The sequence below is a fragment of the Haliotis rubra genome, unplaced genomic scaffold (genome assembly GCF_003918875.1).
Source record: "Haliotis rubra isolate DU_JTF1 unplaced genomic scaffold, ASM391887v1 Scf298, whole genome shotgun sequence".
Lineage (NCBI taxonomy): Eukaryota > Metazoa > Mollusca > Gastropoda > Lepetellida > Haliotidae > Haliotis > Haliotis rubra.
Genome location: NW_025766966.1, coordinates 91,318 through 107,737, shown reverse-complemented (window position 1 = coordinate 107,737; position 16,420 = coordinate 91,318). Strand labels below are relative to the sequence as shown.

The window sequence follows — 16,420 nt, the reverse complement described above, 5'->3', positions numbered from 1 at the left end:
TAATACGTACTAACACGACTACAGATTATGTTTTAAAAAGCGTGTAAATAATGTTATGGGGATGTGTTTTTGTTAATTATAATGTCACATTAATTAACTTTCAGTTGTTATCGGTCACAGAAGATTAAAGAGCTGAGTTAGGATTTGAACTCATACCTTGAACTAAGCCTATGTAATTACGCCTGTTAAGAGTAAGCTGGGGAGTTAGTGTTACCTCGGTTGTTTTGCTTCCGGTGCAAGACAGTGGGATTCCAGTAATTTCTAAATGGTGGTGGTGTGGCATAGCTTTTGCAAGAAATATCTAGAACTGTATAATATGTATATAAGGGACGGTTGCTGAGATGTATGAGGGGACTACTACTTTGGATTATGCTGATCTGTCTGCTAACATGAACGTTTCAAGACCTCGTCCACATTGAACTTTCAAAATCTGTCAACAATCTTCAATCAGTTTATCTGTTTTTACTGCGAATATCAATACTTTGGTGAGATAATATTTTAGATTTTTGATCCAATAGTATAGTATTAGAAATCTGTACTGTCATTCATTGTAACCGTGTTTATTCATTATACAATCGAACATTATAGACTCGTATGTGTTGTATTTTACTGGTTTAAAGGAGAATACGAGCGAATTGCAATAATTAGCTCGGTGAAGGATAAAGTCATCAGAAGCATATACCGAAATTTTCAATTCAAAAATATGTATATTTATGTTTTAATCGCGAAAACAGTTTCTGTTATCTCAGCTTCGGCCATCATGCATATTCCGCTGGAACTCACGTGACCTTTCCGCTCGTGACGTCAAATGTGCCGCCATGTGGCCAAAGACCAAGCGCTACAGTAGTACAACACTTACTTTCAAGACCAGTTGGCATCGGGATGCACACAACACAGTCACATTTAAGAAATATATTAAAGTATATTGAAATCATCTAAAATGATCTGGTGCATTAACAATATAACTGAACCGATAAAACCGATTATTCGACAGTTGTTTACATGACGAACTTACCAGTCTGTGTTTCCGAGTCTACCGATGTTGACATCAGATGGTCAAGATGTTAAAACTGTAACCTATTATAGCTACCTTGGTGTTCTGTTCTCATCACCATCAAAGATAGTAATGCAATCTTTCGTATGAATAAACATATTTCCTTCACAGTTGCTTGTACATTTTTTATAGTCAAATAATGCCTGTATTACTATATGGTGGGGGTGGGGGTGGGGGTGGGGGTGTGTTTGGTATGAGTGCATAGAGAAGATACAGATTTCTGAATGTTGGCAAGTATGTGAATGTGGTAGATACGCGGTGCACGTGTCTACTCAAATACGTGTTATAAAGTAGTTTTGTTTTAAAATATCAAGAATGGAATCACATCCCTATCCTCACCAGTGTTAGTTATTCCTAAAAAAATTGATGAAAATGGTAAACATACATGGGTTTCAGATGTCCGTCACTTACTTTTCACAACTGGATTTTCATATGTTTGGACAGCGCAAGATGCAGGAAACATACAAATGTTTATCAGTACTTTTACACAAAGACTCCGTGATATATATTCCCAGCTCTGTACGTCCACATTTTTAAAGAATTACTCGTCTTTCAAATCATTATTACAACCTGAACTATACCTAGCAGCATTAAGTGATCAGACCTTGATTCGTGCATTCTGTAAATTACGTATTGCATTGCATTCTTTTAAAGTTAATCTATTAAGACAAACAAAATGTACTAATGAAAACATTCCTGTATGCAAAAGTTGTAATCCAGGAGTTCTCGAAGATGAGTACCATGTATTATTTGTATGTGAAAGGTGTGCGGATCTCTGAACAAAATAATTACATCGTATCAATTACAAAAGCCTATCTGTTCTCAATACAAACAAATATCCAAACCATAACTTCTGTAGCAATTTTCATGAAACATGTGTTTTTCTTATAATGAAAATGTACATATGTTCTTCCTGTCACGTGTTACGGCTATGTCGTCACAATCAATTGTCCTCTGGGCCACATGGCCAAAATACTGAATAAATGAATTGAATTGAATCAAGTGGGATTTTTTTTCTTCAACTTTGCTGGAAGTTTCTCTTGCATGATGTATTGGTACGGTCTAACATCCAGGTCAAAAATGACATCGCGAACATCTTTTATTGCTTCAGAATCCATGATCACAGTCACGTTGTCAAATATAACAAAAGAAGAAGCCATAGGCAATAGGCACATTTGACGTCATGTCACGTGATACCCGCCTCTGCTCATTAACTGGCGGGTGTTTCCGTATAGGCGGAAATTCGAGGGCGTTTTTCACGTTTTTATTGCGATTTTACAAACTTTTGGGGAAATGTTAATAACGGAAGGTGACATTTAGGATGCTTTATTTCCATATATCCCCCCCCCCAAAAAATAAATAAAAATAAATTAAATAAAAAAATAAAAAATAAAAAATAAAAAATAAAATAAAAATAAAAAATAAAAAATAATAATAATAAATAAATAAATAAAATAACAAAATAATTTTTTTTGAAAAATCGTTAGTATTCTCCTTTAAGGGGGGCTCACAAGCCTTAATTTCTAAATCGTCCAAAAAAAAATTAAGGGCTCATCCGGGATAGAATTCATTTGACATTTGAGACTTTTTGTGAAAAGTATATTTCAAATTTCTGCATTTTTGCAAACAAGTTAGTTGTGAAACCAGCAAAATGGTGTTTAAACTTGTGCAGTTTCTTAAGTCCTCTGTCCCTGAGACAGTCGGAGACTTGCGCAAATCAGATTTATTACAAATTTCTGCAAATGTAAAACTTGAGGCCAAACCTGCTAAGAGGAAATTTCAGAATTTGAAAGTTGTGTTGAATCACTACATTAATGAGTTTTTGGACAGACATGAAGTTTTGGAAATGGTTAAAGAAGAATATTCGGACCATTTGAATTGAAACAACCATTGAAGTTAATTTACAAATTCAAAAAGAAGAAAATAAAAAACATGAAGAACTAGAAAGGCTAGAAAAAGAAGAAACGGGACTGAAAATGTTGGAAATGGAGAAAGATAATTGGAATTTGACCAAAGTAAATTGGAAATTGACAGAAATTGAGTTGTAAAAAACTCGAAAATCCTTCTCCTCCCTCAAACCCTTCCTCTTTCGACATTGCAAGGTACGCCAGACTGGCACCCCTTTCAATGAAAAAGAAGTAGATAAATATTTCTACATATTGAAAAAAACCTCAAGAGGCCTATTAGTGCGGAGGGTGAGGATGTTGAGTTGCAGAGGCAGTAAGGCTGTTTCTTTTGAGGGGTTAGCAAGGTTCGAGTTTGTTATTGCTTCAAGGATGGTGTTCTGATGAGGAAATATAGGTAGCTGGACGTTGCCGCAGAGGATGAATTGAAATTGTATCACCAAATTGTGGTACCAAAATTATTTCGAAATCATGTACTTTCACTGGGACATGAAGGTCCCATGGCAGGTCATTAAGGTATAAACAAAGTTGTGAGAAAATTTTGGCACATTTCTTTTGGCCCAGTTTGAGACAAGATGTCGCTAAATTTTGCAAGACCTGTAATGCATGCCAAATTGTTGGAAAACCAAATCAGAAAATTCCTACCGCTCCTTTAAAACCTATACCAGTCTTTGAGGAACCTTCCCGTATGGTTATCATAGATTGTGTTGCTCCACTACCTAAGACTAAATCTGGTAATCAGTATCATGTGTGCCTCTACCAGATTTCCTGAAGCAATTCCTCTTCGTACTCTTCGTAGGATTGTCGCTCCTGTGGATTGTCAAGGCTTTGATCAAGTTTTTCATCTTAGTTAGTTTGCCAGATGTTGTTCAGTATGACCAGGGCTCTAATTTTATGTCTAAAGTGTTTCAACAAGTTTTGTACCAGTTGGGTATTCAGCAGGTTAAGTTAAGTGAGTATCACCCAGAGTCACAGGGAGCTTTAGAGAGTTTTCATCAAACTTTGAAGAATAAGATCAAAACTTATTGTATACTTCCCAGTCCTGGTCAACCACTGAGAGCTATATATAGCTAGATACCAGAGTCACATATATTGGCAAAATGGTATGCAACACAGACTATGTCGTAAGCAAAAGACTTTCCACTTTTTTAATCGTAGAATATGTGTATTTTTAATGTATGGCTAGATGTGTCTAAATTGCTAACAGCTGAAGGGATGATGTAAATCCAGCTAGGGCTCATGCAGGAAGCAAATGTACTGTAAGTCCCCATGGTCCTTAGTATGGTGATCTACATTCAGTTGTTGGCAATCTATAGCCTGTTTTTATCTTGTATTGTCATTTATAGTTAACATATTTTAGATTATTTACTAGTCTTAAATTTATTCCTCTGATAATCTAGTTATTTTACTGTCCCTCGTCGACAGCTGTTATATAATTTAATTGTGTTTATTGTTAATTTATGACTTTTTAGTCACAATATGGCTGAAATACTGCCGATGTGACTGTAAATTTTAACTCACTCACTCACTCGTAAGCAAAAGAGGTCGTGTCATGATTAAGAAATACCATGACAGGTTAGAAACCAAACAGGTCAATTGTATTGCCACACTCTCCCCAGTTACTGATTGTGCTGTAGACAATATTGATGATGGTGTTAGCAATGTGAAGTTTGATGACCTTAGTGATAATGTTTCACCAAAGTTAAGAAATGTTTATGTGTTAGCTCACGTTGATGAGAAATTATCACATTTATCCCCTGAGCAGAAAGCTCAATGTCAGATTTGATTTGTGAGTTCTATCATTTATTTCCTGATGTGCCTGGCCGAACTGATGTTGTTAGCCATGATATAGATGTTGGTGATGCTGTGCCTGTAAAACAATATCTGTATCGGACGAATCCTGTGAAAATTTACATTCTGCGGAAAGAAGTGAAATACAAGTTGGACATTGACATTATTGAACCCAGTGCCGAAGAGTCGTGGAGGTGGTTGGCGCTGCTGTGCTGTCATGAAAGCTGTCAATGCGTTCTCACGAACTGATTCTTTTCCAATTCTGAAGGTGGACAATTGCATTGATTGCATTAGTCAAGCTCAATACATAAGTAAATTTGACTTATTGAAAAGCTTCTGGCAAATTCCACTCACATACAGTGCATACAGTGCAAAGAAAATATCCGCCTTTGCTACACCAGGCGGACTCTATCAATACAAAGAGATGCCATTTGGTCTGAAGAAAGTTCCACCGACGTTCCAGAGGCTCATGAACAATGTCACATCTGGTCTTGATGACGTTGAATCTTACATGGATGATGTGTGTAGGATATAACATGACCCGAGGGAAGAGGGCATACTTTTCAATAATGCCCACTGGTCATGTTATATCCAACTTATAAACCGTCCGAAGATATACTTCAGATATAATTTCAATATTTGGTATTTACTGTTCAAATCAACTGGGATGAGACTGGCAGCCGACGCCTCGCAATGCACGTGCTCCGCACGCGCTACCCGTGCCCTGCACGTGCACTGCCCGCACTACCCTTCTTGCGAGGAACACATGGTTCATACCGAAAAACAATCTCATTGATCACAGAGATCCTTCGTAGCTTAGTGGATAAAACCGCCAAGCTAGTAAGTGAAGGGTAGCGGGTTCGAAACCGGGTGTTGGCACTACATGTTGGAAATTGTCAATAAGGTCATATTTTACGATCGCATTCAGTGATGGCAAGACAAAGTCGTATCAATCTTCAAAACAAATAATAATTCAAAGTCAAGGGCTATTCCTCAGAAAATTCCCGGGCATAGGGACGTTATTAAGATAATGCCCCGGGGCACAGGGACGTTATTAAGATAATTGCCCGGGACAGAGGGATATTATTTAGATAATTGCCCGAGGAAGCGAGATTGTATCAGATTTGAGGGATATTACGAGAGAAGTGTCCCCTAAGAACAATAGAGTGACGTCACTGGAGGTTTATAACATCAGTTACGACATGGACTGGGAAGACCATCTGAAGGGAATCCGCACTTTCTTCGAAAGACTGTCTGAAGCAAATATTACTGTGAATCTTGCAAAGTGTGAATTTGGAAAGGCACAAGTCGTATTTTTGGGCTTGTTGTAGGGCACGGCCAGGTACGGCCAGTTCAGCGTTCGGGCTATCCCTATACAAACACATGTTCTGAATTACTTAAACTTTCTACCGACTGCAAATGACAAAACTGTCGGACCGTCCACCACAATCACATTTTTGGACTTGACGACCGACACTGTAGCTATGGAGGTGACAATACCGGCGGAGAAGATACCAGAGGTCACCAGGCAGATACAAGCAATCCTCACGTCCAGCAGAAGGAAAATACAGGTTGTGGAGGTGCAATCATTGGTGGGGAGACTCCAGTTCATTACACGTGCTACCCTAGCGGGTAGCACCTGTATCACGCAATCAAGGGTCAGGTAAAACCGTATCATCGCGTCAGGATTACCAGGGGAGTGAAAGAAGATCTTAAAGTCTGGCAAACATTTCTCTTCAACCACAATGGTTCATCTGTGTTTCAGAATGAAGAGTGGCTCACGTCAACCCAAACAGAGCTTTTCACAGACGCTGTCAGTTCATGCGGGTTCGGGGTATACTTCCATGGGAGTTGGGCATATGGTAAATGGCCAGGCAAATGGGTCATAGCGGGCTCATGAAAGCCATGACTTTCCTTGATTTGTTTCCTGTCATCGTAGCACTACGTTTGTAGGCACCCAAGTTTCTTAACAACAAGGTAATGTTTGTGTGTGACAACCAAGCTGTCGTGTCCATCATCAACAGGCAAACATCCAAGAACCCCAAGGTGATGTCTCTTGTGTATTTGCTAGTAACTTCATGTCTTAATCATAATAGTATTTTCCTTTCCAGGTACATATCTGCTCATGATGTTATAGCTGATGCTATTTCGAGCATTCAGTGGGATCGTTTCCGGGAAGCAGCACCACTAGCAGACTCAAGAGCAACACCACTACCCGGACATCTGGGACAGCACCCGGACATCTGGGACAGCTGGAGGACCTATCATTACAACGTTACAGTCTTTCAACGAGAGTGTCACGTTGTCTCCCATCTACATGGCTGGCACCGCGTGATCATATCATATATTACTTGTCAGCATTGTCTTTGCAGGGTAAAACGTCTAGAACGGCAAACGCCTACATCGCAGCACTGGGGACCTGGCACAAGTGGCACGACATGCAGGATGCATCCCAACATTTCCTAGTGCGGACGACGCTCTCCGGACAGTCAAGGCCTGATCACAGCAGAAATATTATTATCAATTTCGAAAGTCCTTCATATTGTTTGTTCTTCTGTTTATGAATGCAATCTTTTTAAAGCAGCATACACACTGGCTTTAATTTTGTTTCTCCAGGATAAGTGAGTTGGTACCTACCCCCCTTTCTGACACGTCACGTAGGTCTCTCACTATTCATGATGTAAAGATTACTACAGGTAACGCGGCGGCCATGCATGTCACACTCGAGTATTCTAAGACTTCTCAAACAGGTAAAGGCACTTCTATCCACATCAAAGCTGTTCCATATTATCCGCTATGTCCAGTCACTGCCATGGAAACCTATTTATCATCGCAACCAGCTGCTTCCCCATATCTTTTCCTACACTTTGATGGCAAAACTAACCAGATTTCAGTTTCAGGCACTGCTGCAGAAAGTCATCAGTCATCTTGACGTGGGGCATCTTAAATTCACATCTCACTCTTTCAGAATTGGGGCTGCTACTACGGCGGCTATGAACGAGGTTGATGCAGAGACCATGAAGCGCTTTGGTCGATGGTCATCTGATTGTTATCCCCAATATATAAGAATGTAAACTGTTTCAATAATTACGAGGGGAGGTCAAAAGGTTTTGATAACTTGATGTACAATTAACAGTCAGAGCGGGTTTCGAACTTCTATTTTTCACTATAGTCTCCCTTCAGTTCAATACACTTTCAATACACCATTTGTGCTGCAAGCTGGCAATGTCCTGGAAATAGAAGTCTTTTGACTGATCACTATACCAAGCTTCTCTTGTAGCCTTGAGTTCATCATTGGCAAATCGTCTTCCACGCAAGTCAGGCCTGCCTAAGAAAACGTTCCCACTGTGCAGAAAACGCAGAAATGTCCACATTAATCGCGGAAATAGCAACATAAACATATTACCTCGCTACTGAAGCAGTAAAAACGGCAACGAAAGACTATGAAACTGCAACATTTTTATATCAGCGAACTTTGACCTCTACCGCGCATGCGCATTACGATCCGCGCTTCTTTCAGATTTCCGAGCAACCGTGAATCGCCACGAATGGAAGGTAAACCAAACAAGTGTGCACATAAGTAGGATGATTATAAATGCCAAATAACACCACAGGAATACTTTGAAAAGGGAATGTAACTTTTGTTCAAACTGAAAAATGTCAACATGAGGTCGAAACTTCCTCTTCCAGGCGCGCCTGCGCAAAATCTAAGTTGCAGGCTTTTCGCTTTTTGATCCAGTTTTAGCGATTTAAAGTTCCCGTTTTTATTGTTTCAGTAGCGAGGTATTATGTTTATGTTTATGTTGCTATTTCCACGATTAATGTGGACATTTCTGCTTTTTTCTAAACAGTGGGAAATTTTTCTTTGGTAGGCCTATAAGTGAGACTTCAAATTTCAAAACAGGTTATAATGACTGGGTGCCAGGTCAGGACTACTCGTGGATTCTGCTTGTGTTGGCGCCCTCTAGTGTGAGGACATGAACTACAGCTCTGTACTCAGTTTTGGAATTCTCCACGATATCAGGAGGGTATCTCTCTTCCAGTTATCATATTATTAATACTGTTTGTTACGAGGTGTTGGCACTTTCACATGTATCTCATGAATGATCAATGTATGCAATACTACTAGCGGCATAGCTGTTTCTCAAAACTGTTGGACCTCCCCTCGTATAATGACGAATTGCGTTATCGTTGTAGGTTGTTGCGGGGATAATAAAGGATTATAAAACAGCAATAACTACAACAGCAACGTATACCTCTACAGAATACTTCTAAGTCAAGATTGCACATTGTCCCATCGTCGATGTAACGGCATCGAATTTCATATTATACTAACGCTTCTTTCGATATTTTTACACACGGTTTTTTTTAAGCGATATAGTGACTAAAGTACTGTCGGAAATGCTAGAAAAATGCTTTTTAGCCTTAATATCTTTATAAAGGTGATAAATGTACTATGTTGTCAATATATCAACTCGCCTATTGTCTACCAAATTTTTATTTCAATCGATTTAACATTCCCATGCATTTAAAGGGCAGTTTACAGGAGAGAATTTGGTACCAAAACAGCAACTTAAGATTTTTTCAGAGTTCAACAACAGAAATCTGAAATAGTCTTTACATTTATGCTAATAATACAGGTGGTGTAAAAATATGAATTAACGTTTATCCTAAACAAATAAATGTTGAATGTTTGTGTTACTTTACTAAAGTATCATTTTCTTTATTGAAGAAATATTAATATAAATGTTAAGTCTTGATAAATAAGTTTCCCGTCATGCATGCACATCTTTATCACAGCGTCCACTATGGCCAACGATTTGCAGTCGATTGTTGCAAAGGTTTATAGTTTTTTTCTGCTTAAAAAAAAGACAGAGGTAAACCTTTCATTAGTTTAGAAAGGGTTTATTACAGAACTTGTAGAGCTGTTGGCATGTCTTACCAACAAGTTTACAATATTGTAAACAAATCAGACAAGACAGGGACCGTCTCAAATGCAAAACCGGGACGTAAAACCATCCTTGACAACTTTGATAAGGGAGTGCTTAGACGGGCGGTCTACAAACTTTCAAAACAAGCTTCCAAAAACAGGCTAAAACTACTGAACTGAACGTATTGATGATCTTGACGCAAATTGAGATAGAGGCATCCCATTGGCACTTTATTGGGGTGGTGAGGTGAAATTTGGTTTATCGTCGTGCTTGAGAATATTTCGCTCATATGACGACGTGCATGCGTGTGTATGTGTATGTGCGGCTGCTTGTACTAGCCCAGACTGAAACTGGTTTTATAGTGCTAGCCCACTGAGATACCATGCCGCAGTGAAGCATGAATACCCCACTCAGACACATTATACTAACTCCGAGCCGACCAGTCCTTGTTGTACCCATTAATGCCGAGCGCCAGGCAGGCACCAACAAGTACCATATTTTAACGTCTTTTGGTATGACGCGATCGAGACCCGCGACCTTCCGCACTCCGGGTGGACGCTCTAACCACTACACCACGGAGGCGGTCAGTGCAAGGAAGTAATAAACAATAGTACATTATGTCTCTAAAACAGTAAAACAACTGAGTATCAGGTAAAGGACTATACGTAAAAACACAACACCAAAACTCGACCATCAGCAACGGACATTAGACCACAATGGGAGTGAGTGAGTGTGGTTTTACGCCGTTTTTAGCAATATTCCAGCAATATCACGGCGGGGGGACACCAGAAATGGGCTTCACCCACAATGGGAGTTTCATATTACAAAAACTCAAATCAACTATGGCCCCTAAGCGGCGTGTCTTGTAGCATGTATTCCTACCCGCTTAAATCCAACGTGGCTGCCAAACCACGCGACCTATGACATAGCAAAAAAATATGTCTTTAAGTTATTCATTAGCTACCCTTGCTTAATTGACCCATGGAATAGGGACTTTGATGGTATTTGTACAGACTCGGGTCACTGGTATTTGGGTTATTTTCTGGTACAAAATATTCAAAATTACACTAGAACAGACAATATGGCTGGGCAACCGTAAACTACGAATATACATAAACCTGTTCTCATTTGGGCGTTAGTGTCGGCAACTGGCAGGAAACTCTGTTTCAGGTTAACGTTCCAGGGCGAGAAAACTGATATAGCGAGACGACAAATGTGGTTTCAGAAGACCAGGTTGATCGACTGTTCTGATTAAATGTTTCCGCGGCTGTAGATGATTACCTGTACAAAATCGCTAACACACATATCCCTTTCATTGTGTATAAGCCTATTCATCTCATGCTTACTGCAGTGAAGTATCATACAAACCCGCTATAAAGGTAATATGAATATTGACGTAAGAGAATGCATATGCACACTTTTATAGTATTCTGATGTTGCGCGCATGTTGAACACAATTGGGCACTATTCATCATAAGTAACTTGCAATTACACTGGATATACACTGAATGTGAGTGAGATTTAAGTCACATCGGCAATATTTCAGCCATATCGCTACTATTAACAAGTTATAATGTCATAATAAATCATTATAAAAACCTGTCGGCGAAGGACAGTAAAAATAGCTAGTATATCACAGATATAATTGTAAAACTAGTGTGAAAACTAAAATATCTTAACTATTCGGACAATGCAACATAAAAAAAGTTGCTATATATCGCCAACAACTGAAGGTATATAACCCTACTAGGGACGGTATACACTGAGTGAGTGAGTGAGTTAAGATTTAAAGTCACCTCGGCAATATTTCAGCCATATCGTGACTAAAACTAGTTCTAAATTTATAATACATACATATAACATATAAAACCCTGTCAACGAAGGACAGTAAAACCAGTAGATTATCACAGATTGAGTTAAAACTAGCTAGCATATATCTTTAAAGGTAGAAAATTATTTCTGGACAATACAATGTAAAATCCGGCTATAGATCGCCAACAACTGAAGGTAGATCCGGTATACACTGTACTACAACATAGGTATAGATACAGGGTATTGAGACAGGATCCACAAATAATGCTATGTTAGAATATGCTTTAACAATCTTCAAGCAATATCCACTGAGAGGACATCGAACACGGGTGTCGCACGTGGGCTGACATGTAACCACTGGGTTACCAGACTGCCATCATCACTGCATGAAGTAAAATTTACTGTTCTGTGAACTATTTTACTAACATGAACATATTATATATCGTACAAGATCTTCGAGAAATCCGCAGATATTTTTAAAAAAATGGATGATAATATTTATTTGATTTGTCACTTTGAACAAATCTTGAGCACATTTGAACTGACCGTACTCGATCGATGTGTGGATATTTGCAAAAGATTTAACATAAAATTATTAAATACTGGTCTTTATTGAGAATTTAGCTCGCCACCAACCTGTGCTGATTGCCACAGGCGACACATGGATCAGCTGGTCAGGCTTGTGCCATGGCTAATTGCATGCCACTAAATTGTCCATTGGTTGTTCATGATGTCAATCACTGGATTGTCTTGTCCAGATCGGGTTATTTCCTGATGAACGCGGCGTTATACAACAGATCGACAACAGTCAGTCCTGTCTGAGTATAGTGTAATAGAATATTACCTGTATTTCCTGAACATCAAATACCACTTTCCCTAACTTGCGATTACGAAGCTCTATGGGAAGTATATCTTCTAAACAGCCGGCTTCGGCCACAGGTTACGTTACATCGGGTGTGCTCATTAACTATTCGGTGTCCGAGAGTTGTTTACCACGGCACTGTGCAGTTCTAGGTGTATGGCAACTGTAGTCGCCCTATGAACTACTCTGTAAATAATCGAGTCTGGACCAGACAATCCAGTCATCAACAACATCAGACATCAATCTGTGCGACTGGGAACCGATGACATGTGTCAACCAAGTCAGCGAGCCTGACCACCCGATCCCGTTAGTCGCCTCTTACGACAAGCATGGGTTACTGAAGATACATTCTAACCCGGACCTTCACGAGTACTCCAGCCGTGACAATGACGACATGGTGTACGACGACAATCGGCCAGTTACACCTTGACACCGATTTTAGTCGTCCTTGCGACAGACATGTACGACCGGCGTTCTGCAATGCATGCCAAACGATTTTGTGACAGTTATCTTAGGGATAATCGAGATGTAAATTTAGTCAATTTTCAACACGAAATTAATAACCTTATTAAAAGCTTTGTTAATTTTCACAAAGCATTTATGTGCTAATTGATTATTGTTTGTTTGTCTATGAACCACCCTCGATAGCTTACTAACTTGTCACAGGGGCGGATACTGCACTTTTGAGGAGAGGGGTTAGGGTGGTTGTTGCACGATTTCTATAACTAATATGTTTGCGATACAGTAACTGTGTTCAAATTTTGTTTGGTAGCAAATAATTTATTCTGTCAAAATGTACCTGTCATAGACTATATATCTATATATTTTGAAGTCGGGATTGAAGGTGTGAGTGCGTGCCGTGCGCTCGCACCCCCGTCTAAATCGTTCCTTGTGACATGAACGACCTCTACGTACATTTCACTTCGTCATTTGGTTAAAAATTGTTATGATCCCGCCAAAATTGCTATCGATAGTCATCTCGTACAAAGGTACTCTAAGTCCCCATGGTCCCATGTATGGCGCTCTTCCAGTATCTGGCGATCTAAAGCCCGTATCCATACTACCCATTGAAAGCTTCTTCACTAATTTGTGAGGACCAACTGCAACTTTCTGCAGATGAATTGCACGAGGCTCATGCTTCAAATTGATGAAAAGCATGTCAAAATATCGTACATGTGAACAGCTGCGTTTTGATGTAAAGTTTTGTTAAGAATGCGACAATTTTCACTGAGTTTCATCATTTATTGAACTCATGACAAAAATCTTTTCAACGTTACGAATTTGTTTGACAATACATCAGTTCATGTGTAAACAGTACCTTTAAACAGTATGGAATATTTAGCAAAATCTAGCTTAGAACAGTTTTGTATAGTGATATCTTTCTTATGAAAATCTGTGATACTCTATTACTTTTACTATTCATTGTCGACAGGTATTTTAGTCTGAATGTTTTCCTTATTAATATAGACTACGACATTGCCGATGTGACGTTAAATGACTACGCACTCGCTCATGTCTTATGACAAACTGGGTTAGATTCCCGATTATGTTTCTACCTAAACCAATGCTCTTTGGCATTCGCCAAAGTGAGAAACACCTGAGTGAGTGAGTTATTCTCAAATCGGCAACATGTTTTAGCCATGCCATGACTAACACAATTCACACATTGCTAATATATAAACTAAGCTAAAACCAGTCGCCACAGGACAGTAAAACAACTAGAATATTTCAGATATATATTTTACAACCAGCATGTAACCGTAAACCTCTATCACTTAACAGGACAGTACAATATAAACGGGACTAGATTTCGCCTCCATTGAAGGTTTATCCCCCTATCAGGTCTTCAGAATCCCGTGCTTGTCGTTAGAGTCGAATAACGGGATCGGGCGGTCATACTCGCTGACGGGGTTGACACATGTCGTCATATCTCACTTGCGTAGAGATTATGCTGTCATGGATTGTCTGGTCCAGACGCGATTATTTACAGACTGCCGATATACAGCTTGAATATCGTTGAGTGCGGCGTTAAACAACAAACACCCAAACAAAAGTATACCAGGCACCATATGGGGTCGAGAAAAGTGTGAGACTACGCCATTTCTGACCTTGCACTCACATCATATGCATGCTGGCACGCCGTAAAGTAATACTGCCCAAAGCGGCATTAAACCTTACTCCCTCACTCACTCTTACAACGAGGTTACACATGGTAAAGTGGTACATACCCATTGGCAGAAATGAGACGAGGTACGTTCCGATCAGAATAACGACGGTCTTTGTAAATTTCATGCTGCTGGAATCGTTCTTACCAGCAACGTCCGTGGCGGCAATAGCACGTGCGTGTCGTCTGGCTACCAAGAAGATCTTCGAATACAGAATGGCAATTACAAAAACCGGAAGAAGAAACACCACAAGTCCAAACCGAAGAAACCCTGTGTGCAAAACACCAAGAAAGGAACAAGGTGGTTCTGATGGCGGCGGATAGTATCTCCAGCCATAGGAAGGAAGGAGGCCGAGGTTGACGGAGAACACCCAGATGGCCGCCGACATGATGGACACGGACTTCCTGGTCATGACATCCTGGTAACGGTAGGGGAAGACAATCTTCACGAACCTATCCACTGTCAGGAGGGCCAGATGGTAAACAGATCCTGAGATAAAAATGAATACTGCTCCTATGCGAATGAGGCATTCGAGGTCGTTTTGAAAGTAGATGATGTTGTATCCGACAGTGTGGATGATGAGGACACCGGTGAGCATGTCGGTGACGGCAAGGTGGCACATCACAAGATCCGTTGGTTCCAGATTCCCTCTCTTCACTAAAGTGTCCAGTACGATAGCGTTCAATGACAAGGCCAAAAACCCGATAATGAATATGACGATGTTGACAATAAACGTCACAAGTGTTATTTCACGGTCATTAAATGTCCAGAAAAGGATGATTGAAGAACCATCTGTTGTGTTGGACATGGTGAAACCTCCGTCACTCTGCCTTTCAAAAGAATGAATGTCTTGACGGTATTAATCCACCGTACTTGTATCTTTACATTGACATCGGACAACAACACAGAAGAGAATGGCCTATCAACTTGCACCGTCTCCCTGGAAAAAGATTAGTCATTGTGTGTCATTAGTACTAACATGATAAAAGATATGCACTCAAACTTTCGTGGCCATCTGCCAGTCAAACCTATAGTGCACTTAGATCGTTCGTTATATGTACTTATTGTGCTTAAACGTCAATAGAAATCATCATTCCGATGTCCCAAGTTTCTGCGCTAACAGCTATCTCTTATTGTTAGAAGTAATAGGGTAACTTATTGTATGTTAAGTGAGATAAGATTCGGTTTAACGTTGCGTCTAAGAGCATTGTTCGGGTATGAGTTTTAAACATAAACCATTTTACAAAAGATCCATCTAAATTCGAGATTTTAAAATTTAAACAAGACTACTTTTCAAGTTTTATCCGTTGTGATTATACGCGTTTAAATAGTTACATTACCCACATGAAAGGTAATCAAAATAATACACTTACATATGCCATGGAGGTTGTCAATTTGCACGCCCGTTCTCCTTAACCTTTCCAGAACTGTCAACCCTACAGTTTCAGTCGGTTCAGTTCTCCAGAACTAAGTGTATTCCGTGATAATGCTGGGTATTGATTAACACAGGGAAATAATCGTTAACGGCGCTGAGCCCGCCCAACTCATCAAATTGTCAATAGGTCCATTTACATGAACTTGATCATTGCATTGATGAGAGCTAATGCAAGGTTTCAAATGGCTGTTTTACTTCTTCTGTTGAAGACGGCACTGATGATGGGGCACCTAAAGAGGAGAAGGACACATAAGAATCTCTCATTACCTGTATTACTGTGATTTTAGTGTTGGTTAAAAACAAGGTCGTCTAGGGCGCCGCAACTCGCCCTGCAGAGTTGTGTCCCTTGGGCATGTTGGCGACCTATGGTTGTGTGGTCGCATACCAGTTTGTCCCGACTACGGTTTGTGGTGTATATCACCTTGCAGCAGTAACAGGCTACAGAAAGTTGCTAAAGTGAAATTTA

At 39.8% G+C, this 16,420-nt stretch overlaps 1 protein-coding gene across 1 annotated transcript; it reads right to left on the bottom strand.

Annotated features, from left to right (window-relative positions):
• Positions 1 to 6,142: 6,142 nt before the first annotated feature.
• LOC124282324 (adenosine receptor A3-like) lies at positions 6,143 to 16,176 on the bottom strand. The gene is made up of 3 exons (XM_046718291.1): positions 15,887 to 16,176; positions 14,583 to 15,455; positions 6,143 to 6,483 (listed from the first exon to the last, which is right to left on the bottom strand). Exons 2-3 carry the CDS (start codon positions 15,325 to 15,327, stop codon positions 6,143 to 6,145), a joined length of 1,086 nt encoding a protein of 361 aa, XP_046574247.1. The 5' UTR covers positions 15,328 to 15,455; positions 15,887 to 16,176.
• Between the last annotated feature and the right edge of the window lie 244 nt (positions 16,177 to 16,420).